This window comes from Pistacia vera, unplaced genomic scaffold (genome assembly GCF_008641045.1).
Source record: "Pistacia vera cultivar Batoury unplaced genomic scaffold, PisVer_v2 Contig800, whole genome shotgun sequence".
NCBI lineage: Eukaryota > Viridiplantae > Streptophyta > Magnoliopsida > Sapindales > Anacardiaceae > Pistacia > Pistacia vera.
The window spans coordinates 464199-491994 of record NW_022196669.1 but is presented as its reverse complement, the minus strand read 5'-3'; the positions used below and the strand labels follow the sequence as shown (position 1 = coordinate 491994).

Genomic DNA, 27796 nt, shown 5'->3' with positions numbered 1-27796 from the left:
AAGGAAAGAGAGACAAATTTGGGATTGCGATCAGACTTGGTATGCAATCCCGTGATTCCAGTGATTGAGCACTAAGATCGCACTGCCAATGATGTTGATTTTATCTGTTACGAAGTATTAGAGATTGGAGCTTATCCTTGATCTATTGAAAAGTTGTTAAGATTGGTCGTTGTGATAAGCTTTAGTTGGGTCAAGCTTACTCTAGATCGTGCTAAATCTGGGTCGCGCTGATTCTGAGTCGGATTATAGCTCTACGAGCTTATGGGATCTCCAAGCTTTCTGGCAAAATCAAACACAACAGTGACAAGAACTATTCCTTCTCCCAAACAATGTCATTTATATATCATTCTGGGTCGCAAATTATTATGATTTAATTACATTACTGCATAACTATGGATGCCAGTTCAGGAAGAAGAAAATCGATTAGGTTACAAAGGTTAAAATGGAAACCAAATACACACAAATATTTAAGTGATCAATAATTCATATTATATGCTCTGTGGAAAGAATAAGAAATAAATGGGGAAATAGAATAAGACATCAATTATTACCTCTTACCCAACTTCTTTACGAAGAAGAAATCTAAATTCAATTTTGTCTCAAACCAAATGATAATGTTTGAGAAGTTTGGCACAGATTATTTATTTCCGAATTCTGCTTAAGTAAATTAAATACCAACAACATACTATTCCATTAGCAATTAATTTTTGGTGGTACCATGTTTGATTTCGAGCTCATTTATACTTTAATTTAATGAAACTGATAATAATACGATTCGAATTTTGCAGTTACGTGAAATTGATTGAAAAAAGTAAAAGAATCGGAAGTCGATAAGCACCTATAACTACAGCTACATGGTAAATTATATGATAAAAATTCACTCTCATTTTACTTAGAACTGATACAATGATAATGTATGATTCATGAGTAATACTACACATACAATATTTTTATATAATATTTTTCATAAAATATTATGTAGTAAAATATAATCGGTTGATTTTAAATTAAAAATAAATTTTTATCCAATTATCATTTGTCACATAATGTTGTATGTGTAATATTATGTATGATTCATTGGTGTATCATTGTTTCAGTACTGTTGTGCTACTGTATTCCCGATACTGTTACAAGGTGTTACCAGCACTTGGATCATAGGTTACCGTGGTGTCATGGGCAGAGGTATAATAAGTTGATACTGATACAGTAATTTTATTTGTCACATAACATTGCCAAATGCCAACCATATAATATATATATTATATCCAAATGCATTTAATTTTCTGTCTTTCAATTTGGTCAAACAAATCAATACCAAACTGTCCAAGCTGCATTGAAATGAAGGAAAAACCTGCCGCTCCTCGACCTGTCTGTCACTATGACTTCAATAAGACATCACCTCACCAATTATGAATTGCATAGCATAAAACTACCCCATGTATAAATAAAAACACTGCCGTTTTGTTGTTTTATTAATTTTTGGAGAGTTCACCCCCTCGAACCTTGATGAATTGATGTCCTTTTCATGCCAACCACTATTTTGTTATTTTGAGTTAAAGCCTCTGATAAAATCTTACATTGCTTGAGAAGGTGAAGTGAATGTTTGTCAAATATCTGGTGAGCTCTTAAGGTATTAAGCTGTGTTTTAGGTCAAGAATGCTTGTGTAAAACCTAAAAGAAAACTTAAGTGAACAGTATATTGATCGTGGGTTTGAGTGTTTCAATTAGTATCGGAGGAAAGCCCAACTGAAAGTCTATGAATGGTCTAAAATTGCCAAGAATGCCAGTGAGAATGCTAAATCCAAATAAGGGTGAATTGTGACATCCCACATCATTTGGAGCAAGGCCTAACTAGAAGTGTGTGGATGGTTTAGGGTAGCCTAAGATGCCAGCGAGGATGTTGGATCCAAAAAGGGATAAATTACGACATCCCATGTCGCTTAGGAAGGAGAAACGAAGGCTAGTTAATTATCTTGTGGGCTCTTAAGTTGTCAATATGCATTTTTTTTTTTCTTAATTATTTTTTTTTTTTTTTTGTTTAAGCAATAATTATATTCGCACTTGAATATCTTCTGCTTGTTTAAAACGTTGCCTTTTAACATATTCATCGTCCTTAAAAGCAAATTGGGGATTAAGGGCATTTTCTGCGTTGATTCTATAATCACAGTTGCACTTCAAAACCTTTCGTATGTATCAACAAATTGAATTACATTACTTTACTAACTAAATTTATTGTTTTTATTGTCTCACATAACTGTTCAACTCTGNCAAACTTGTTTAACCTTATACCCAAAGCGGATGATATATTAACAATGAACTAGACTCAAAGTGGACAAACATCTTAAACAACAATGCTACGGACACTGGGACTTTACACTGAATCACGTGTCCCATGACTCACACAAACCACGTTTCATGTACACAAAAAATTTTCTCGTGAACGGCCGTTCACTTACCATGGACTTCCGTCCATATTATATGGATGGGAGTCTATTTACTATGAACGGGAGTCCACATTTAAAGGATGCCCGTTCATCAGTAAATGGAAAAAACAATATAAACAAAAATAATGAACGGCTGTTCATAGGCTATGGACGACCGTCCATAAATAAAGGACGGGCGTCCACATATAATGGACACCCATCCAAACTTTAAATAATAAAATTTTTATAAACAAAATTAATGGACGAACATTCATATGTTAATAGATGCCCGTCCATTATTAATGCTTTTAAAAAATTAAAAAAATTTAGGGACACCCGTTCATCAGTTATGGACGGTTATCCCTTAATTTTATATGGGCGTCCGTAAATAAGGGATGCCCGTACATAATATAAATTAAAAAAATAAAACAAAATTTTGGACAGACGTCCCTGACTTGTGGACGGGTGTCTCTAATGTGTGGACTGGCATCCACATATAATGCACATCCGTCCATTATGTGTGGATGCTCGTCCATAACCTATGAATAGCCGTCTTTCATTTTTGGATGGGCGTCCGTATTGTAAATTTTTGTGGAAAAAAAATTAGGTTAAAAACAAATTTGGGGGAAGTTTTTAAAATTAAAACACCGTCGCTTCTTCTTCGGTCTTCTTCTTCGTCTTCATTCCCCATCTCCGCTCTTCTTCTTCGTCTTCATTCCTCATCTACGCTCTTCTTCTTTTTTGAAGTTCTCATCTGCTGCGCTCTTCTTCTTCGTCGAAGATCCCCATCTACCGTGATTCTTCTTCAAGTTTAATTTCTCATCTGCCATTATTATTGTAACATAATTAGTCACACCAAATTCTCAATTTTTTTTTTTTTTATGTTGGCTGAATGTGTTGGATTTGAAATTTGTGTTGAATGGAGTCGAGGTGGAATATTATTTGTGTTGTGATTTCTTGAATTGAGTTGATAAAGAGAAATCCAGTCAATTTGGTGGGACTGGTGGGACTGATTTGTGTGATTGATATATAGAAGTGTTCACAGTTTGCAATTGTGATTTCTTGCATTATCTCACCTCAAAATCCTCCCAATGTGTTCTCAAATAACAACCTGCAATTGTGATTTGTAATTGTGCTTTTAAAAGCCACTTCAAAGAAATTTATCTCTTTTTAGTGTTTTTGGCTTGGAAAAAGCTTAAATTATGTTTACTGTACTGTTTTTGGTTGAATGGACTCAAATTCTTGTTTCACCAACCCTGTTCACTAGCATCTTCTATTATTAAGGTAATATAATGCTCCCTGCTTTTAATTGTTGCGGGCAGCATTGAAAAAGAAGCTATTGACCGCCCTTGCATGAAGAACGTATGAATGTGATTGTGGATGGTTGGATTTTCTTAAGGCCAGAAAGAGAAGTCAGTATTTTGTATGAATTTTGGGAGTCTGGATTAGAGCATTATTGCATGTGTGTGTGGTATTTTTATTTTTGGTTTAATTTATGATAGCATTTTTTAACTTCAATTCAATGATGTTGAAAGGGAAGTTGTGTGTATATATGTAATGTGTGTGTATATATATCCTAGTTAGTAAATACGGGTACGGCAAAAAAATGGTACGGGAATTTTACAGGTATAATACGACAAACAGTGAAAAATACGTTTATAAAAATTCAGCCATAAAATTTGGATACGGGAAAAATACGATACGGGTTTAATACGGTGCATTGTTAATATGTTTTGAAAAATACGGCAATATCAATCTTAGTTTTAATACTTTTATGGATTACTTGACTAAAATCAATATAGTATTTCAAATGCAAAGTATTCAATCAACCAATAACACAAATATACAATATATAACTTATATTCAAATTATAGTCTCCAGACTCAAACACAATATTTAGCCATGATTCTTTACTAATTTAAAACTTGATAAGTTTGATATTAAATGCAACCAATTTTAACTTCCCATTAATCCATTAAATTATTTAAATCAAAAACTAAAATTTTGTCTCACAAATCTATATAAAAAACTAGTGTTACAATAGTCTAACTATTATTTTATACCTAAAATATATGACAGTTTTTTTTTCACAATAAATTATTATTTTAATTTCATTAATCCAATCTAATTTATTAGATAGCATGGAAATAATTTAAAATATGAAATGTGTTTTGAGTTTAAAATGTAAAGGTGTCAGGTGTGGGGGAATGGGCGGGAAAGTGGATGTCTTTGAGAGGGTTATTTTTTTATTCCCCTCTTTTCCAATCTCTTCTCTTACGCCTTACCACTGATTTATTCTTCCCCACTAAAACGACGTCGTTTTAATTAGTTTTTTTTTTTTTTTCAAAAATTCACAAATAATTCGGTAGTCCTTTGTAAAATACGTAAATACGTGTATTTACTAACTAGGATATATATATAACTGAAATTTTGGGTTTGATTTAGTGATATCATTTGTTAATCATTGATTAATTTAAATTCAATGATGTTGAAAGGGAATTTTAAGGTTGGTGTTTTTAAGGCCAAGTTAGCAACTCTCAACAACATTGGATTGAAAAGAAATCAATTGTTAACAAATAGTTTCATAGATTAAGTTACAATATCTCAACCTAATGTATATACATATAGATTCAAGGCCACCACTTTTGACACAAACTATGATACAAGTTTTTAGCCACTAGATTAAGACACTTCCAAAACAGTTGAGATTCAATTTCACTTGCACAATTGATGTTATCTTGGAAATTATGCACTTTGATGCAATCTTAACCATTTTTATGCATTTTCTAGTGTTTGAAAACTGTGTCAAAACTTGTGTTACAAAAAGGGCTCTTAAATATATGCGAGTTCTTTCCTTGGGATGTCTTTACATTTCAAAAGGTCTTGACCAGACATAAGAGTTGTTTGATATATTTCGGCTCTGATTTTATCTTTCATTTCTTGGTATAATTATATAATTTTCTTGATTTGTGTTAAATATAAACATAATCGAAAAGCTGGCAAGCAGAAAGCATTTTCTGAGTGCTTGTCAACCTTGAACACTGCCAAAAATGAATTTCACACTTTAAATACCCTGGCACCTTTTGAACTATTTTCTTCACTCCAACAAAACTGCATTAGTTGTTCTCACTCAAATACTATGTTATATTCAGCACAACTGCATTTGTTGTCCTCAATCAAATTAAATAACCCTCAAGATGGATTACAGTCATGTGCTACAAATTTCAACTCTTAAGTACATTTGATTGGAAAGACTAGCATCAATTATATGGTTTCCATTTGCATCCTTGCTGAACTCACACATGAAGGATTGAAGAGAACAAGATACAGAGAGGGCTGAGGTTGAAAGAGCTCTGGATTGATATGAAAATTGAGAATTGACTAAACATCGTTTATATTTTCAATCAAATCTTTTGTCATGATGTCTTTGTTTATTTAAGCCTAAGTTATGGGCTGATCATTTAAGTGCTGCTTTTTTCTACTAACTGGATCTCTACTTACTGAAAGCTTTCATGTGAAGGTGTTGATTAAATAAGTTCCTTGTTTCAAAGTTTTCATATTGTCTTATCTGCAGACTAACAGTAAGGAATGATGATGAATTCAGTTATGACTGATTATGATGATGAATTTTTTATGTATATAGGTTTTAGAAGAAAGCAGAAAATGGTGAGAGCAAAAAATACAACCATTCCTCATGAAGGCACATCGTCATCTGCAATCCAATTTCGAGACTTACAACATAAAAAACAATACGAGGAGGTGTCGAAAAGAGATATTTGCCTTAGAAGAAGTTTGGATTTAAGACTTATAACAAGTTTAGGCTTAGGTGATGAAATCAATGGTTGGATTCATAATTTGAAATGGGACCGATTGGTGAGTATTAGATATGATGGATATAAGCATTTGATCTATAGGTTTTTTGGTAGTTTTTAAGTTGTGGACACAGATACTGATGAGTTTCCGGCGTATACAATGTTTTTTAGATTAAAGAATCAGAACTTTGTAGTGAGACCACAAGATTTAGCAACCTAGATATGATTTGATTTTGAAGGTTTGGATAACATATCTGGAACGTGAGATTCCAAATAAGATTGGATAGATATTTCTGGGATAGGGACTTACCATCCACATAGGTGTAAATCTACAAAGTTAAAGAATCCTGCTATGAGAGTATTTCACAGATATCTGACTTACACATTTAATGGTAGGAAAGAGACAAATGGAAATGTGACGATTAAAGATTTAATGTTCATGGAAGCAGCACTAGCAGGGAGGCAAGTAAATTCAGCGAAGTTATTGATTAAGAAGTTGGGAGAGATTCAAGCAGAAAAAAGAGAAATATATTGGGGGATGCTTGTTACGTTAATATGTGAGAAGTTGGGTATTGAGATCACCCCTAATGATGCTAAGTTTTTTGCAAATAATGTGTTGGAGGATGTGACATTGAATAAAATGGGTTTGATTAAAAAGAATATGACAGGAGAATGGTTTGTGATTAGAGATGAAATGGAGGGAGATGCAACGGTTCAAGAAAATGTCAGTGTTCCAGAAGGGGTCAATGAAGGACAAGTCTATGTGCGCAAAAGAAAAAAAAACGAGTATTGAACCTGGATCATCTCAAAATGTAGAAGATATGTCTTTTCATACTTTAGACGAAATAGTAAGCAGATTTAAGCGGATGGAAAAGTTTCAAGAGGAGCGTTTTTCATGTATTGAGAGACAAATGCAAGAACAACATGATCAATTGCAAAGTGATTTCAACTCGTTCGCATCAAGAATAGAAGAAACAATAGACATCATTGGGGAATGCATGACAGAGATTTTCAGCATGATGAAGAACTTCTCAACAACCTCCTCCTCCTCCAATCAATCTCCACCCCTGCATCATAATGAAGAATTTCTAAACAGCCTCTTCTTTGTCAACATTCTTGGGGAACTCACTATGAATGTTAATTATGTGTACTTCAAATACTAAGCTTTATGTACGAAGATTATATTTGCCTTTTGTTTATAAATAGACTAATTTCAGCGGATGTTCTTGATAAAGATTGTCTTTTGTTTATAAATAGATTTGCCTTTTGTTTATACATATCTCAACTACTCTTTTGAATGCATATGTATATGTAATACTAGACATACCCGAAGACATCAAATTCAAATCTGAAATGAAATGTATATCCAAAATTCCATCTACAACCGGAGTCTACAATGTGACGATAATATATACTGAAACCATTCATAATAAGTTACATTGAGGTCATTATCATGAATTCACAATCTTATAGCAGATAGCCTACTCATACACAACCAATGACCAAAATACTAAAAACAAAACAACTGAATTAGCATACGGTAGAAATTAACCAAAGCATGAATAATTTCTACCAAATACAATTCTATATGCTTCAACCTATCAACAATATCAAACATCTCCCAACGAAACATGTTCATCATTTACAAACTCCTGTCCAGTATAGAAATTACTTTGTCCTATAAGATTCTAAACTGGACCAGTGGACATCTGTCATTGTTTAACAACCATAATTTAGCACACGTTATAGAAAACTTAAGCCAATTACAATTATACAACATACATAACACATACCTCGGTAGTAACAACATCATTCGACAACACTTGAATTTCCACATCGGCTACGAAAGTAGATGAAAGAAACTATTCCTTTTCTCGCTCTACTGGTGATCATTTTCCTAAAAAGTAGCATAACACATTAATAATCAAGTCGATATTATTCTAAACTTCAAATGAGTAAATAATGTTTCAAAAAAGAAAACTCATGTAAGAATAGGTGTATAACTCATACCAATTTTTTGTTTTTGTAATTTTTTCTTTTTAACCCTACGTATAATTTCTTCAACCTTTGATTGCTTTCTTCTATATGGAGGACGACATTTGCTACGAACTGCCTGTGGACTAATAATTAGACTATTCCCCTCTTTCGGAGGACTGTCCCCATCTTGACTACTCAAACTGGTTGTGGAAGAGATGTTCACTTTTGTACCAAGCCCTCCCTCACTTTCCTTTCGCTCTAACTTTTTTCGCATGTCAATCATAAACTCCGTCAACATATTATAATCTTCCTCATTGTTTGATGCCATATCGACTACTTCAGCATTAAATTAGACAACTTATCAAAACGTTTCCCTTCAATGTTAGTGCTCCACCTATTATAACTCACCTTAATTTTTGTATGGCATCTGTTTATATTTTTCCTCCAATGCCGTAAAATGTACTTTTCTAAAATGTGTGAAACCCTTTTATGAATCAACACCATAATGGCATGTCTGCATAAAATCCCCCTGAACTCAAACAAATGACAAGTACAACGAATATCACACGAACTTTTTTCAAAGTATATCGCAAACGGAACACGATGACTACTATCTCCAAACCAAACATCTTCCAAAACTTTATACATCTCGTATGAATCACATTTATTCAGAAAAGATAACTCACAATAAATATTCTCCGCAATCTCTTCCTGAAACTCTTTAAACTTTGCAGTTGTGTATGCACTTTGAAATTATTTCTCAATAGGGTAATTAGTTATGCATGGCATCCAAGATTTGAAAGATCTAAAATCAGCCTCCCTTTCTTTTTCCACTTTATCTCGCAATGCATTATCATATTGTTCCACAAATTGTTTCAAAGTAGTTTTGGAATTTACATACCCATCAAAAAATGCATGCATACTTTCATTATTTTGTGTAGTAGACATACCTGCCCAGAAAGTATCTTTAAGAAATGCAGGCACCCATCGTACTCTTTCTTTGTACAATCCACATAACCATGCATTCTCGTGAATGTTGTGCACATCAACAAATTGGTTCCACCATTCTTCGAACTCTTCACGCGTAAAGGAATTATACACAATATTTTGCAACTTAAACTTTATAGTTTCATATTCCTTATACCCTTTTAACTTTTCAGGCAGTTTCTTCATTATATGCCACAAACACCACCTATGTCTTGTACCAGGAAAAACAATCTCAATTGCATTTTGCATGACCTTATCTTAATCAGTGATAATTCCATTAGGAGCAACATCCATGCATTCAAGCCAAGAACGAAATAGCCATACAAATGTTTCAGTGTCTTCATGAGAAATTAACCCACAACCTAACAACGTCGAATGTCCATGATGATAAACCCCCACAAAAGCAGCAAATGGCATATCATACTTGTTCGTCAGATACGTTGTGTCGAAGGTGATAATATCATCGAATTCTTTATATGCAGCCCTACATCTAGCATCAACTCATAGCACATTCTGTAATCGACTCTCTTCATCTACATCAATCATGTACCAGAAATTTTAATTCTCCTTTTGCATTTTCATAAAATACTCAAGTACTGCCAAAGTATCTCCAACTCCAAGTTGTAGCCTTCTCACTTTTTCAATATAGTTCCTACAATCTTTTTGTAGAAACGTCAAATTCTCTACACCTCCTGCCTCAACTGAACATGACTAAAAATTTTTACACGATCTAATCCCAGCCACATCATTAACTTCGCCTTTTCACATAAGGTTGTATCATTCGATTAACCTTGAAATATCTTTTTTTTGTCGGACTTGTAAGATCATGGTTATGTTCAAGTACAACTGATTTAATTTCCCATTTGCATTCACCATTCAAAGTTGCACTAATCCAACTCTTACAATCTGTTTTGACAACAGGTTGCTTTTTCAAGGTATTTTTTTACTTACATCTCTCCTTCCCAGAACAAGAACATGCCAATGTCACATATCTCATCTCTCCATCATCGTCTTTCTTTGACGTACGTTTCATTTCTTCAAATCCCATTTTGTTACCATACCATTTGTAATACTTCACTAAACTATCAACTGAATCAAACATCATTCCAATATGAGGCCCCACTTCTTCCTCTGCACATCCCATATCTTCTAATTCATTATGTTCATTTTCCTGATCATTTAATAGTTTTATAATAGACGAAATTAAAATGTACTAATACAACACATCAAAAGAAACAATTCAATATAATAAATTTAAAATCATGTTAATGAAAAAGTTAAGGTTTCGAGCACAATTTACCTCAACATCATTGAAATGAGGCAAACTGGACTCTTCCATATTCTGTAATTTAATGCAAAACCAATAATAGTGTTTGCGTTCACGAATCTGATTCATAACAATCACCAACCAATATTCTCTATCAGTTATTTTCTATTGTAACATATATTCAATCCAAAATAGAATACAAAACTAAATAACTGCTTAAGTTTAATAAAAACCACTTAACAACCTCAACAAATCTTTCTAATCTGGACCAATTTTGATCTTCTTATCTCCCTTTCCACTGTAAACAATTGTTTTACGAAAAATTTATGGCTTTCGTTCTTGTCACGGTAGCTGGTTGTTGAGGAAGAAACTCGAGAAGAATGCAGACGTGAAGAACAGACGGGAACGATGAAGCAGAAGGCGACAATAGGTATAAAATGAAGTTTTTTCTTTTTTCTTTCGCTCGAAGAATTTTGGCGCTGGTTTTTGGAGAAGCCGTATTGGAGAAGCTAATGTTTTTCGCAAATAAAAAAAAAAAGTTAATTAAAATAACATTTTATTATAGTATGGACGATCGTCCATATTATATGGATGACCATCTTTTCTATATGGACAGCGGGCGTCCGTTATATGTGGACGCCAGTCCAAAATTTTGTTTTATTTTTTTTAATTTACATTATGGATGGGCGTTCCTTATTTGCGGATGCCCATCCAAAATTAAGGGACGACCGTCCATAATTGATGAACTAGAGTCCCTAAATTTTTTTAATTTTTTAAAAGCATTAATAATGGACGAGTGTCCATTAAAATATGAACGCCCGTCCATTACTTTTGTTTATAAAAATTTTATTATTTAAAGTTTGGACGGACGTCTATTATATGTGGACGTCTATCCTTTATTTATGGACGGCCGTCCATAACCTATGAACGACCGTCCATTATTTTTGTTTATATTATTTTTTCTATTTACTGATGAACGGGTGTCCTTTAAATGTGGACTCCTGTCCATATAATATGGACGAGAGTTCATGGTAAATGAACAGCCGTCCATAGTTGATGAACGACCGTTCATGAGAAATTTTTTTGTGAACGTGAAACGTGGCTGGTGTGAGTCATGGGATACGTAATTCGGTGTAAGAATTCGGTGTAGAGTCCCGGTGTCCATAGCATTATTGCATCTGGAAAATGATTTTTAGCCCCTACAGTCTATTTTTAGTGAGGATATAATTGTAATAAAAAAAATTCTTCTTCTTATTCTATATTTTTGTTTCAAATTAAGCTTTATATTTGTAGTTAACAAAGGATTAAAAAGAACATCAATTCAAATTTATTTGTATATGATTTAAATTTAATGCTACTTATTAACATATAACAATGGTATATTAATTTCAAACAACTCGTCAATTCTAATATAATTTATAGGACTTTGTTTTGATTTTGAGAAAAAAAAAAATAGTTTATTGTCATACTTTTACAAAGCCTTTTTCAGAAGCAGAGCATTGCGAGGGCTGAGGCCTGAGAGTGCTAAATTAAACTTTAAATTACATATTTAACCTCTTTTCAATTGGGAATTGGTGTGATGATCAATTATGTGGGCAGTGGGGCTAAAGAGTACTTTCCCAAATTTCTTGAAAACAGCGTCACAAAATTAACTTTAGTGAACGAATTTTGTTAGCTTTAAACTTTAAAGCCGTCCAAAGATATCACTAATAAAATGTTATCATATAATCAATCTATTTAATAATTCATCTCATTTATGGCTTGTTTAGTTTACTGGTCAAAATTGTAACAAATAAATTACTCTTTGGGAGCAATTCATCCTTCCCGAACATAGCATACAATACAACTCTCTATTGTGGTATGCTCTCTAGGTGTATTACCATGATAAGAATTTGTGAAATAACTCCGATGAGAAGGAAAAATAAGACGCTAAGAGACCCTTTTGGTCGAACCCTACACACTCTAATATCATTTTTCAAACCTACTCTCATTTTGAGTCTAGAGATAGATAAATAGACATATTCCATTACACTAATCAGGGGTGTTCATAGTGTCTGAGGGGGTTGAAGAAAAAAAAAGTGAGTTATTTATCAGCCAAACATTCTTTTTACGACTAGATCCAATCTCTTAGTCCCTACAGAAAGGAAAAGGAAAACGAATTTTGCATTCTTCCTTTCAGGCATGGGAGGATTAAGAAAATCCTATTAATTGTAGCTTTCTTCGAACCTCCATGAGAAGCATGAAAAAAAAAAAGGTTCAAATGGCTATCATCTTAGAATGAAAGAAATGAGCAATCTCATAGTTCTTTGTCTACGAAGATACGTTGCTAGGTTCTTTTTTTTTTTTTTTTTTTTTTTTCCCATTGAGACCGAACTTAAACTTATGCTTGAGAGATAGTCGTCCATACACTGATAATGGATTATTGTTAAAAAGCATTTTATTGTCCTTATAAAGGGTATTTTCACCGGGAATTTCTTATTTTTATAATTTATTAATTTTACTTCCTCAGTAAGATTAACAAAATTAGCTTGAATGAAGTTAAAGTAGATGAATTTAGTTAAATCAATTGAATTATTTTAAATTTGTAAATTCTTATAACTATTAATATTAAAATCTTTGATAAGATTATTTTAACTTAGATATTTGATTTAAATTATTGAAATATATTAGTTAATAATGTAATTAATATTTTGAGACAATATAAGGAATAATTATTTTTAATATCCATTCAGTTATTTCTTAATTATTATATTGTCTCGGATAAATAATCATGCATTTTGGTTAACTTTGAATCCATACATAATGCCAAAATGAAATCCGCCTCTCCTTTCATTTTTCCTTCTTAAATTTCCCTTTGTTTTTATTTTTTTTTTATTTTTTTCAATTTTAATTTTATTTTTTATGGCCCTGAGCGGAGCTCCGTAAACTCAAAATAATGGAATCCGCTAAACTCTGAAAAGAAAGGACGAAAAAGATCAAACACATTTGACAATCAATTGACTTGAAATGGCTCTCCTTTTCACCTTGCCATCATCTCTCTTCTCCTTCTCCTCCAAAAACCCTAAACCCCTCCTATTGTCTTCCTCTAAAACCCATTCTTCTCTTTCATTCTCACTCAAAAACCCCACCAAAACCTTCACTCTTCGTTCTTTAATCTCTCACTCTTCTTCCCAGCCTGACCCCACTCCCAAACCCGATTCAGAATCCGCCGCCGAAACCTCGGCTTCGATCACTGACGAATGGGGCGAAAAAATGGAGCCCGAGTCCGAACCCGAACCCAGCAAGTTGCCGGATTCGGACCCTCCCAAGAACGAGGACGAGTGGGAGGAGGAGTATGTGAGCCAGGGCAACGGTACCGCTGCACAGGTGGCGGGGGAAGATGATAATACTGAATTGGCTGATTTGAAGAGGTGCTTGGTGGACACGGTTTATGGGACGGAGTTCGGGTTTCGGGCCGGGGCGGAAGTTCGGGCCGAGGTTTTGGAGCTTGTTAATCAGTTGGAGGCGCTGAATCCTACTCCAAGCCCCGTGGAGGCCGCTGGGGTTCTTGATGGCAACTGGGTCTTGCTGTGAGTTTCTCTTTATCTAATTTTATCTGTTTAATTCTGAATTTAACTCAACAACAAGAAGGAAGAGAAATAGAAACAAATTGAATTTTTATTCATTCAATCATTAGCCTGATTCTGTAAAAGTTAGTATCAAGAGAAGTTTACGAGAATCATCACTGTCAATGTTGGCTAATTTACAGTTGCCATATTGCTTGAGTTCTGAGAGCTAATTGGTTCCAATAATTATTTATATATTAATTCATTCTTTTTACTGTAATCTGTATTTGTGAACATTCGCATTAACCAATAGGTGAAATCATTCATTTTAAATGGTTTCTCTTCTCCCTTTTTGTGGTTGTTTATTTATGTGTCAAATCAATATGGGAGGGGAAAATGTTGTGTCCTGTTTTCCTTATCTTGAAAAATATTTCCATTTATCTCCCTAAGTGGCTTGAATATATGCTACCCGTCTGTGTGTTTATTCCTTGCTATGAGCGATCATCAAACAAAGTTGTTTTTTGACCTAGTTAACCATTCAACTGCAATTAGGTTTATATCTTTGTGTAGGTATACTCTTAGTTAGAAAAAAATACAACTTCTTCTTAGAGCACGTCTGAGTACAAATCTTTTATCTTCCACTTGTCCTGTTGTGGAGTGGTTTGATTCTATTTCTTTGAAATCTAAACCAGAAAAGAAGCTCCTTTTTTTTATCACATATTCCAAAAAAAGAAACCAAAACCTCTTTAATTAGCTAAACTGCCCACTTAACACATCTCCAACGAGTCAAATTAAGATCGATACATGAATTATTTTCCCTTTTAATAATGGACATCATGAAATCTAAAATTTTTAGCTCCAAACCTTTCCAGTCTTTTCTCTTCTCCAGCCTTGTTTATTTGCCCTCCAGTGAAGAATTCATTGAACAACACATATATAGACCAATTGTCACTCTTGTTGTTGTTAAAGCTGTGTTGGGTGTTAGAGAGGTAATCCTGAGCATGATAAGGAAGAAAAGACAGAGAGTGATCTTTAAAAGAAATGATACAAGTAGTTTGTAACTTTTAATTTCTAAACTCAGGACGGTGGTTGGCATGCTTCTGAACCACTGGTAGTTCCTACTATTTGTTAATTAAGCCAATCATCAGGGGTCTATAATTTTGCATTAATATGTGAAAAGTCATTTTAATAAATAGTGGATATTTTAAAAGCGAAAAGGAAACAGTTTTTTAGATATATGCTGATAAGACCTGCACTATGCTTTTCTCTTTGACTTGGGCATAGATTACATAACATAATATGGGGATTAGATTCACTGAACTTGTTGCTTCTTGCAAACTGTATGATTATTGGAATGTTTTTTGCATTTAGATTTGGATGCCTAAAATGAAATTGGGAAGCCCTTGATGAAATTTGGTGATACCGTAGCATATTTTTTTCTTATGTTGATGTTACTTCTGGTTTCAAACTTATCAGGTACACAGCATTTTCTGACTGTTACCCCTTCTGGCGGCAGGTGCAACACCTTTGTTGAAAGTGGAAAAGATATCTCAAACAATTGACACCAGTAGCCTCTCCATTGAGAACTTGATACATTGTCTGGCCCTTTTGCTACGTTTCTCTTTCAGTGCTTCTGCGACCTTTGAAGTTCGAAGCCTTCTAGAATTCAAGTAATCCTTGAACCAAACTTGAGTAGTTGTTTATGAAATTAATTCCAAGCAACCTTTTTGTTGTGGAAAATATAAATGAATCAATAAGAAACTTTTTTAAACTGATTTCATTATGATAAATTATGGATTGTTTTTGGAACCTGGGTTTTTATAACTGATTTGTGTGAACTAAGTAAAAATAATTTTGAGAAACAAAGCCACTTGAAAAATGAATTTGAAAGAGTTGATAATAAATATGCTTATCATTAAATAAATTAAAATAAAGAAGAAAAAAGATTACCGATATTCAGGAGCTGTCTGCAGCGCTTGGCAGGTTAGAATATATATGTAACAGTGCAAAATCTTTGTGTAGTTTGCTAAATGTTAGTGAGAAATTTTAGTTGCATAAATAACTTCCTTAAAACCTCTGAGAACTTCAGTACTGTAAATACATGATACCATATCTTAGAATCTTTTCTAACAAGGTTCAGTTTCAATTAAGGAAGGTACCTTCCACCTCCAGAGAATAAGTCAACTGTTTCCTCCCAGAAAATGTGAATATTTTGGACAGAACATCAATTTGTTGCCCGTGCAGCAATCTCTCTCCCCACTGCAGGAGGCTGTAGCAAATATTTCTAGAGTGATTTCGGTCAGCCACCCCTGAAGGTACCCATTCCTGGTGAACGGACCAGTCCTGGCTTCTTATTACATACCTTGATAAAGCCCTTCGAACTCAAGAGGGGATGGTGGTCTTTTTGTGCTTGTTAAAGAAGGAAGTCCTCTTCTAAACTAGTAACCAGGTACATTCCATTGTGTGTTATAGATTATTAATATGCATACTCCTCATCATATTTTTAAGGTTTTATTACCTAATACATAAAGTAAAGAGGGAATCTATTCTTGTATTTACATCGATCGGGCATTAAAATAGTGTCGATGATACTTTGACTGCAATTCTTTTTTCGTTTACCCGCTGAGAGCCTAATGGAAAATGAAATTTTGAAACCTTTCTGTGTTAGACGTAGTTGTACCAAGTAAAGTTTTCTTTTGATTGTTCTTTAGAGTCCAAGCGATCATAAGGTGGCCATACGATATCTGAAAAGGAGCTTAACAGTTACTAGTCCAATTCTTGCAGTTTGATAGTCACTAATATGCGTCAATTTTGCATCAAGTATGAACCGCCTACAAGTAAATTAGCGAGACATGAAAAAGAGTGACAGCCAAAACGGAGCCCGAATCTGGGCCATGATATAGGCTTTACTTCTTGATTGAGGCCTAAATTTGCGTTAATCCTGAGTTGGTGCCAGGGGACATCTCATACAACGCTGAGTTTGATAAATTAGCACATCATTATTTGGATCCCAGCCCACTCTCCTTCATCATGATTCCAAATTTCAACAATCTTTTGAGTCTTCTCAGTTGAGATCGTATTTTATGAACTCAATCATGGTACAGTGGACTCCTTCAATTGGTAGAAGTCAAGAATTAAGAAAAAGAAATAAATTAATAAATCGAATTAAATTTGATAACAACCAAAAAATGATTAAATTTTAGTGGAAAAAAAAGATAAGACACATAGATGGCAGCTAACATAACAGCACCGTCCTTGAATGAAATGTACTCACCGTTTGTTAGTGATTTGCCAACCACACATTCAACGCACCGTTTCACCTATCCCAATTGCCAACTCACGTCCCGCACTTAATATGGTGAAATGTCAAATTTTAAGTGGGTGATAGCACACTGCCACGTGTTAGCCGATAAGAAGTGAACCCGCTTGTTTAAGCCTTAAACGGTTGATGAGTCTCTAAATTTAGAAAAAGACGTGCGCCGGTCACGCAATTCCCGCCACCTCTTACGCGTATCAACTTTCTTGCAATGAAAATTACAAAAAATAAATAAATAAAAAATATTTTTTAAATACTAAAATGTTTTGGTTTTGTCTCGGGTGTTGACTCGTTACCAACTGTTGATTTTTTCAGAGGGAAAATTCATTAATCGATTTTCCCACTACGTGTTCATCATTTCAAGACAAAGAAAGCATCCTGTTTGAGATTACATTACATTACTAATTAGATCTTCTTTTATCGGATCCGATATTTGGGTCATCATCATCATTCAATTCAATTCTCTGCATGTTAATTCGGAGGATCCATCAAAAGCGGAGGAAGAAAGAACGATTTCCCAGGCTTTTTTGGATCTTTCTACTTCTCTCTCACCCCTAGAAATCTTCATCTCTTTTATAACACAACATCAAGTTTCTAAATAAAGAAAATACACTGAATTCATATTCATAACAAAGAGAGAGAAAAGAGAATTAGGGTATGATCCAAACGCAGAATTTTATTTCCCTTACTCTTTCAATGCTTTTGTTAAGAGATTTGTAGTGTTTATTTTTTTTTTTTTTTGGTCATATAGCGGTAGTTGTTAATATGAGTAACAAGCTAGATGATGAGCAAATCGCGGAACTTCGTGAGATCTTTCGTTCTTTTGATCGAAACAACGATGGAAGCCTAACTCAGCTGGAACTCGGCTCACTCCTTAGATCCTTAGGGTTAAAACCGAGCTCTGATCAGCTGGAAACCCTAATTCAAAAGGCAGATACTAACAGCAACGGACTAATCGAGTTCTCGGAGTTCGTCGCCCTCGTGGCGCCGGAGCTACTCTCCAGTAAGTCACCGTACAGTGAGGAGCAGTTGAAGCAGCTGTTTAGGATGTTTGATAGAGATGGCAATGGGTTCATTACTGCAGCTGAGTTGGCTCATTCGATGGCGAAACTAGGGCATGCGTTGACGGCAGAAGAGTTGACGGGGATGATCAGGGAGGCGGACACAGACGGGGATGGGAGGATCAGTTTTCAGGAGTTCGCGCAGGCGATTACTTCGGCTGCTTTTGATAATTCTTGGGCTTGAAACTTTTGTGTATGCAAGTTTTGTGGTATGAACAAAGTTTGTTTTTGGTTTTTGCTTTTGTTGGTTAATGCACGGATTACTTGTTAATAGTTACGGTATAGTTTCTGTTCCTGCTGTGGTTGATTTAGAACAGTGAATATTTCAGATATGGTTATTGAATTGTTGTGTAAATAGGTTTCTTTGAGCGCAAATGAAGGTAGTAATTAAGAGTTGAATTGATGACCGATTTGATGAAAAAAGTTATTATTTTTGGATTAGTATAAGATTCTGACATCAAGGATTTGTTGTTGTAGAGCTATCATATGATCATTGACATTGATAAAAGGATGCTTATAATTATGGGAATTCAATAGACAGAATTACTTGCTTAAATTGAAGACTTATACTTGCTCAATTGACTTGTTCATTGCTTTGTGTGTAGAGGTAGAGGGAAAGTTGTCAATGGCTGTTTACTTTGCAGCTTGATAATTGATGATATGTTTTCTTTACTCTTTAGAAATTAGTTAACCCTACTCTTACATTCGTTAGAGGCCTCTCAGTCTAGTTATCTACATGAGAGCATAGATATGAAGTCCCCTGGTTACACCTTCACATCTATTTTCTTCATGTAATCTCTTTATTTTCGTTTTTTCCTTTATATAAACCCCATGAAATGATAAAAAAAGAGTTAGAGAATTTCCATAAAACTCTTGTTGTAAGCTCTCACAGCAAATATAAAAACAATGGACGTAGGCATAAGAAGTTACCTCACCGAACCACTTTAAAAATCTTATTATTTTTTACTTTATTACATTTATCATTCATCCATTCATTATCCGTAATCACGTCCACATTCATTCTAGTTCCACCAAGGTCAATCAAATCTCTTTAGTTAGTGCGAATATTCGTATCAACGTGGTGATTCGATGTATACCTTTTCACATGATAATCAGGAGCTGAACATTATTTTGTGCTGTGCCCTCTTAGTTTTATTTAGTTAAAGCTTGGCATGCTTTAATAAATTCATCGAAATTTATATTGATAACAAATGGCAACACAGAAGAAATATAATAAAAGTGATGATTTTGGATGACCAGAGGTTGTGGCAACAGTGTTTCACGAGGAGAATTTAAAGTTTAAACCCACGTTTTGTTTGGATTATGGCGGTGGTCACATGATTTATTCCCACATAGCGATCCATTCAATTTCACTGATTTTTTCACCTCCAAATTTTATGTCTACGTTAAGTATCATCCAACAACATTAATGCATTGAAAGAAAATAAGAGCCTATGATTAAGAATAATTTGATCATATTTATTATTTAATTCAATTCAATTAAAAAAAAAAAAAAGGAGCTTATTTCAATAATTAATTAGAGGCGGCAAACGGCATTACTCTAATCACAGTTAAAATTCTAGAACTCCGACACAGACGGTTTACATGTGGTATTAATAGTGGTGATCAAGTTTAACAAGAACATGATTCTCGATTTCTTTTTCCTGAATATCTTTATGGATAAACACGTGTAAGGATGAAATAGTTATTGATAATTAGGGATGTGCTTGTTTTATTATTTTGGATAGAATTTTGAGAACAATATTGAGTAGTTGAATAGAGTGAGTATTACGAGGTAAAATATAAAATTTAACAAAAAAACCTATAGGTTTACTAATTTAACTAAACACCCCAATGTATAAAATTTTTGTAAAATAACAAAAACACCCCTCATCCACCCACAGTGCCAGATTCTGACTACCACCGTTGGAATCTGGTCGAAAGATGGCGTTATGACGCAGACCGGTCGGATCTGTCTGATCGTGCATCGATATGGCATTTTCCCACCAGATCCACCACGGATCTGGCCGAAAAAGGCTTAAATTCCTTTTCCATTAAAATTCTTTACCACAATTGAATTTCAGAAAGTTTCTCTGACAAGTGAAAAATAGAGCGAAACAAAAAGGCTTTTGACATACCCAGCTACATTGTCAAGTCAAATATTAGCAGTGAAACAGTAACACAAATCTTCTAAGCTGCTCTCATTTTCCAGAAGTCCAATCCAAATAACAAATAGCGCCAAGTATGAGAAAGAAAATTAGAATTTTTGGATGTTTTTGAAGATATGAAAATAGCAATGTAGATGCATCATGCCTTCTTCTTTTTGGATTTGAGTGTCACAAACCCGATAAATATGCATAAGAAGCAGAGAAGCACCACTCCAGCAAATACTGGCATCAGTATGGCATACTCTTGGGGAAGGAAATATTGGTGGATGAAGTGATCACTGTCTACAAATGGCTGAAAATCCAAAATATGCAAAATTAACAACAGCCTAAACCTAGTGCAAAATTCACAAAGAAGTACAGATACTAACCAGGATGATGACCCAAAAAGTATAATAAGTGAAAATGGATAAGCTGATAAAAGATAATAAAAATCCAACTGCTCGATCTGCTAGTTCCATTCTGATTCCACAGCTCTAAAATTCTGCAAAGAAAAACTTCAGATCATAGCATTGATCAAAAACAGAGTGATTCAAATGAACATATCAACCAAATTATTTGAGAACGAAAAATATTTGACGATGTTTTCCACTGTAACAACCAAAGTTTCAGCTTGACTGATAGAAAGTTCAGTTAGAGACAGCCAAGATCACCTTCCACTCTTAAGTCTTTTAAGTTCAAACATACTTTTGGAACCTCCTCTTCTTCCATTGTAACTCAATAAATCAATCACAACACTACATATAATGGCCGAAGGCCTTACGGAAACTAAAATTTTAACCATAAAACATCATATGATATAAAAAGATCACTAAAATTCAATATCCAAAAATCCAAGAGTAGGAATTTTCAAACCAATTTGAATACACCGATCTAATTATCCTGCACCAGTTGCGTGGCCAACGTCAAAAGACGAATTTTTAAGCCAACCAAACCCTGTGATCTCCACAGGACTATAAATTCTCAATACATATACTAGTATTTTAATAAATCATATGATACAACTCAATACAATTCACATCAATTCCGTTACTGAAACCTAAGCGACTAAAATGAAAACAATAAAGAAATAACAAAGTAATTACACACCTGCAAACAGATGCACTTCAGAATTATACCATTCTACTAAAATTCAACAGCATGAATATCATAGCTAGCTAATCATCTTGAAACTATATTACAGTCACGATCTCGATAAATTCAATTTCAGGTATTCAAATACATAAATCATCGTTGTTTCACCACAAATCAAAATTTATCAGAGAGGGTAAGCAGATTTACCTTAATTTCAAGTGAAAATCCCAATAAGAATCACTGGGTTTTTGTTCTCAATCTTCAATGCCGCCCACGCCCTCTCGATCATCCGACCTCTCCTCATTTCACTGTTTTCTTTTTTTTTGTGTTTTATACGTTGGGCTGGTTTGGGCTGTGATAGGCCCAAAGTTTTTACTAAAAGCACTTCACTTCTTCCATTTCCATCAGTGATGTTCTTTTTGCTTCCATCAAAATTAATTTGAATTTATAAATGAGCAATAACACTCACAGACTTTTTTTATTCATAATTATGAATGTAAAATTTTGTAATTAAACAGTTAAAATTTATCAAAATAGGCCAAGAAGATCTATTATCATCTGACTAATTGAGAGTAATCTTGTTAGAAAAGATTGTTTGGTATATAACAATTTTCCTTTATAAATATACCAAAAGATTATCCAAAGTTATCACTCAAAAATCTTTTGGAAATTGCTATCCTATGTTCCCAGGGATTAAATTATGACTCATCATTTGAATTACTTACTTCATAAACTTAATTCAAATTCAAAACAATACCTTCTTCATTAAGCACTGTTCCTCAACTTTAGCCTCCTGGAATAGTTCGTGTGTTACACTCCTCTTGTTCAACCATCATCTACTTCATAAACTTAATTCTCAAATTAAAAAGACTCTTCTTTTAAGCAACATTGTATCCTCAACTTTACCCCTGGAAGTACTCGTGTTACACTGCTCTTTTTCAACACCATTGGGTGCTTGATGGTAAAAATAAAAAAAAGATTTAAGTTTTACAATGTTTTCGAGTTTAAGTCTGTCAGGATCCACATGAAAGGGAAAAGGGGTGAGCATATGGTTATAAAGGCTGACACCTCCTTGGCAATGCCGATTTTCAAGGGAGAGTTCTACCAAGCCATCAAAAACCTATGGCCCAACCCAAATTGTTGATTATGGAGTGGGTTCCTATCAATTGGTACAGAACATGACCTACGCTACGCGTAACAACTTAACCGTGGCCCGGCTGCTACCCCAAGGAAAAGGTCTGTCGAAATACACCCAAGGGGTAAAGAGGTCGACGTGAAGCCCAAGCCGCAGTGGCCCAATGGGCCGCCTCGAGGGGTAGAGAAGGAGAGTTGCTGACGCTTCTAGTGTGAAGTAAGGACCCAAAGGGTAGAGGCAGTAAAGGCCGGGAGGTGAGGTAGCCGATGAGGGGGACCACTCTCTGGAAAGAAGGACCAACAGGGCATGATCTCGAAGCATGATGGAATGTTAGGATCCCACATGAAAGGAAAACAAGGCCGTGGCATATGGTTTTATAAAGCTTTGGGAACTTCCCTTGGCAAGCCGGTTTTCCAAGAGAGTTTTACTCAGCCCATGAAAGGAACTATGGCTCAACAAATTGTTGGGTTATTGGAGTGTGTTTCCTATCAAAGTCCTCATGACCTCTATAAGCCAGTGGTCATTGGAGCTCGTACCCAACAATAGTTTTCCAGTAAAAAAAAAAATTGTATCCTCAACTAGACCTTTGGCTCATCAACCCAAAGCTTTTTTATGTAAAAAAACTTGCTAACATACAGCAATCCTTAATTTCTTTTCTGATGTAAAATGCTTGCAATTTGTGGATGTGTCAAAATTTGCTGAGCAAGTAAACCCAGGGGAACATACAAACTCATTAACATTAAATAAAAGCTTGGTTTATAAGATTAAAGCCACGAAGTTAAGAATGTCAGTCCTCCTCTGGTTAAATAGACCTGGTTCATCCCGGTTTGTATTGCCGCGGTCTGGTGTATTTACAGGATGGACAAGTACAACTAGAAAACAACAATAATCATCATACTATTTTTTGTGATCACAATAACCAGAATCTCACCAGAAAATGCGGGTCAAGAAAATTAAAGTCAGAAAATCAAGGGAAACAAACAAAAGCTTGATCCTAATGTGTTTAGTTCCGAATGGATGCAGTCTCTGATGATACCAGCATCAACCAAATCTCCCTTAGAGTGAATCTCAAAATTTAAGATCCTCCAAAAACACAAGAAATCTGAACTTTTAACTTTTTTTGGCAGCATCCACAGCATTAATCCTTCCTACTAACCCCATCAAACCCACCTCTTTTGTAGTTCAACATCGACATATCAGCCCCCACTGTTGTAGAGATGCTACACTGGGTATGACCCAAGCTGTCCTTGGTTGGCGCAACCATCATTGCACTTGAAGGAAGTGTTTAGGGTAATCTTTGTTTAACGAGGTGAATAGATGCTGTCTGAATCCTGTTCTAGATGTACTGATCCCATTAGTTTTTGGCTTGGAAATTGTGTACTTGGTTGCTCATGTTCATGTGTGTGACCAGACACCAGTATGGGTTTCTCGATGAACCACGATTGAGCAGAAGGCTTCGACGGGTCAAGCCATCGCAGAATCGTAGGTACCAAATATTTGCACCAATTCTGTCTTCCTTTCTGTATCTTACGGCGTTGAAACTTGAGTGCCAACATCAACTACTAGCACTGTTCTCTGTGGAACAAAATGAAGAACATATGAGATTATTGTAACAACAATTCTGGCACTTCAAAACCTGGGGTGGTAAAAAAGGTAAAGAAAAATTACAATTCTCTACGGTAATTACTCGCATATGGTAGTACAAGAACAGCAATAAACAGTAAGCCGCAGAAGGACGCATTTCAGTAATATCAGCTTAAAATTAGCCAATGTCGAGTAGTCCAAGTTTTTTTTTTTTTGTCTTTAATCAAACAAATTAATTCATGAGTCCAAAGCACACCAAAATGCTTACACTAATTATGCAACCATATCACGGATATTATATAGTTATATTTCGGATGACAAAATGTGCTTCTTGGGTTCGGCATTTAGGCATTAATATAAATGCCAGCCAAATACACTGTTGGAAAACTCTAAACCAAACATCTATTATAAGTTCCAAGCCCTATCTAGCTATTAGGCAAGCATATGAACAGAAAATAAAGGCTCTCTACAAAGTCAATTCCAATCTTGTGATGCTCAAACATCCAAAAGCACTAGATAAATCAACAGCCATTAAAAAAAATCCCTACAACTTAAGCCAAACATCTCACTTGAAAAGCACACACCATCGCTTCCGAGCCACAATGATATTTAAAGATCATACAGCAAAACTACAAACTGAAAAATGAACTATTATCAGATTCAAGGGAAAAGTCCACTTTCAAAGATGCCTGATTATTTTTCAATAAGAGAAAACCATGTTGTTATTAATGAAGAAATTTTATTTCATAGATGTTTGACGGACATGGCACTCCAGTAGATGCTTCAAAACATGAATTAAATTTTATAAAACACCATTGGAGACTTTGTGCAAGTTAAGAGAGATACAAGGGGAATCAGAGGGATAAATGTCGGCTAAATACTCCTAATATAACTCATACATAACAACAAAAGATACACAAAAGCTTTTAGTACTTAATAGCAAAGATTACTCCCATGACAAATCTAAACACACTTCAATACAGAATCCCCCTAGAAGAGATTCATGTTGTGACTCCTTAAGTCCTCATAATTATTCTTCATAAACCACTTTCCTAATTAACTTAACCAAACTTGGATATACTGTAAAGTTGCGGCAGCACCTTAAACTGAGCCGAAGCACAGTAATTCACCACCAACCTTCCACTTCTCTTATGAATTACTACACTAGAGGTAGGTTCTCAACATTGTTATCATCACCATCATGTTTCGCTTCTCATTCAAAAAATCACAAGCTGTAATTATTCACTTGCAGGTTAGCAACAACCTAAAAACCAAATTCCCACAAATAGATTGGCAATATAATTAATAAACTCTCAGTGTGAGAAAAGGTACACTATTTTCGGGACATTCATTATAAAACTGTCTGTTTAATCCATAAAATTTAAAAATACCATCTACACGTTCCAAGTGCCATTGCCATAAATATCTTACAACATAGTGGAGAACGAAAAAATTCATGCAAATAGAACTCAATAACTTTCATCAAAACAATACTTTATTTTCCTTATTACAAAAACAAAATCCCTAATTGCTCATGATCATCAAAAATAAAAATAAAGAATAAATTAAAAAACCACAACAGAAAATCAATAACACAAATCAATGTCCGAACAAAACGATGAAAACTCAATAAGAAAAAAGAAATCAAAAAAAAGTACACCTGTGAGCAAAATGGAGTAATCTTGGGTGTTTTTGGCTATTAATGCGACGCTGAATCTTCAAAGCAGACGTCTGTAGTCGTTTAAAGCCCCAAGAAATAGGCGTCGCCAAAGTGATCCCCATACCCCATTTCTTCGCATGTTATTGTTGTATGCGTTAACGTTTTACAAGATTTGTGTTGTGTTGGTTAAAAGTAATTCTATTACTTTGGTGAGATGATTCGTTTCGCAAGTAAGAATCGGGTTTGAAGACGCCAGAAATTTCGACACTACTGCTGACGTTTTGGTTTAGTTTCTACTTTCGTGCGGCGTGCAAAAAAATCGCTTCCCGTGGATTCATCACAACGTTGCTCTCTACATCTCGATCTAAACCGTTGAACTAATTGAAATTGGGCCTATTTGGGCGAGGTCATCGAACCCATATCAATTTCGTCTAAACTTTATAACCTATTTTACTACGTGGAAACATTAAAATTCTAAGAATTTTTTTTTTTTCATAACTTTTAAAAAAATATATATTTTATAATCAAATTTATTTTGTGTAAGATTTCAATGACTGAAAATAAAATTTTTGAAAGAAAATTTTCTAAAAAATAAGTCTTGAAAGAAAATTCAAAGACTTAGACGATAAACTTGAAGTTTATGTTGTTCGTGAATCATCGCCTAAAAGTATGGCAATGTTGTTTCTCCAAAGTAAGCTTAAAAATCGTTAACAAAATGATCACGTGATAGATAATAATAAGTCCCATAAACATGTTATCATTATTGATATTGGTGATTTTTCGTTATCGATCATTACACATTATTATTCTCCAATCAGTATTAATAAGAAATAATGGTTATAATTATAGATATGTGAAGCCTTTCTAGAGGCTTCAATTATAATGCATTGATGTAAATTCAAATTAGTTTGTATATGTAACGATAATGAATTATAAGAGTGTTTCATATGTTTCAGAAAAAAGATAATACAAATTCTTACATTTTCATTATTTATAGTAAGCCCTAGTTTTTGTTGGAAATGTCAAAATGAGACATTGGCTTGAAAATTGTTACAATTTTTTTGTTAAGATGAGATATTATCTTTTCACCCTTGAAAACCATAAACATTTAATCTTTACCTTTAAAACACTTTGATGTCGTCGATGGTTTCGTGGTATTGCTTGAGGATGTGGAGGTCTTGTGGCATTGCTAGATACCTCATGACACCTATGAGGCCTCATGGCATCGTTGGAGGCTATAAATGGCCTCGTGACATTGATGAGGTCAAATTTGACCTTGAAGGCGTTACTTGAAGTTGAATTCTACCCATTGTTGGAGGCTATCGCTATAAATGGCCTCGTGACACTGACAAGGTCAAATTTGACCTTGAAGACGTTTCTTGAAGTTGAATTCTACTCACACGCATTGTTGGAGGCTATCTCCAACCTCTTGACGACATTGGAAAACAAATCCAGCCTTATAAAGTTCTGAGAAGCTGGATTTAGCCTCTTCGGAAGTTTTGGAAGTGAAAAGAAAAACAAAATTAAAAAGGTTCAAAATACCCTTTAATAAAAATTGAAATCTAAACTCTATCCCCTCCATCAATTTATTAGTGAAAATTAAAGGGGTGAGCACTAAGGTTGCACTTTCAAGAAGTGCATTAGTTAAACCTAGGGTTGTCGTTGTAATTCCCTTAATTTTTTTTTACATATTTTTATATCCTTATCATCGAAAAGTTCGCATTAGCACCCGCAAAAAGGTTTCCATTTTATCTAATTTCCTTTTTTAAATTGCAAATAAACATACAAAT

General features: G+C 34.4%; 2 protein-coding genes and 1 pseudogene across 3 annotated transcripts; 2 read left to right on the top strand and 1 right to left on the bottom strand.

Annotated features, from left to right (window-relative positions):
* The first annotated feature begins 11494 nt into the window (after window positions 1-11494).
* LOC116117199 (probable calcium-binding protein CML18) lies at window positions 11495-18762 on the top strand. 2 transcript variants are annotated; one of them, XM_031403228.1, is made up of 2 exons: window positions 11495-11511; window positions 18098-18762. In XM_031403228.1, the coding sequence occupies exons 1-2, from the start codon at window positions 11495-11497 to the stop codon at window positions 18570-18572; spliced, it is 492 nt and encodes a 163-aa protein (XP_031259088.1). In that variant the 3' UTR covers window positions 18573-18762. The 2 variants fall into 2 exon arrangements, with proteins under 2 accessions (XP_031259088.1, XP_031259087.1); XM_031403227.1 differs by lacking the exon at window positions 11495-11511 and having other exon boundaries at window positions 17603-18762.
* Window positions 13309-16453, top strand: LOC116117198 (annotated as a pseudogene).
* A 1734-nt stretch (window positions 18763-20496) lies between the features above and the next one.
* LOC116117179 (dolichol-phosphate mannose synthase subunit 2-like) lies at window positions 20497-21014 on the bottom strand. The gene is made up of 2 exons (XM_031403207.1): window positions 20925-21014; window positions 20497-20848 (listed from the first exon to the last, which is right to left on the bottom strand). Exons 1-2 carry the CDS (start codon window positions 21012-21014, stop codon window positions 20696-20698), a joined length of 243 nt encoding a protein of 80 aa, XP_031259067.1. The 3' UTR covers window positions 20497-20695.
* Window positions 21015-27796: the final 6782 nt, after the last annotated feature.

What these genes read in the sequence shown, in the direction of transcription:
- LOC116117179 (XM_031403207.1), bottom strand. Translation starts at nt 21,014, where the DNA reads ATGGAACTAGCAGATCGAGCAGTTGGATTTTTATTATCTTTTATCAGC. An exon ending in CTTTTTGGGTCATCATCCTG is followed by an intron (nt 20,849 to 20,924) that starts GTTAGTATCTGT and finishes TTGGATTTTCAG; the next exon opens with CCATTTGTAGACAGTGATCA.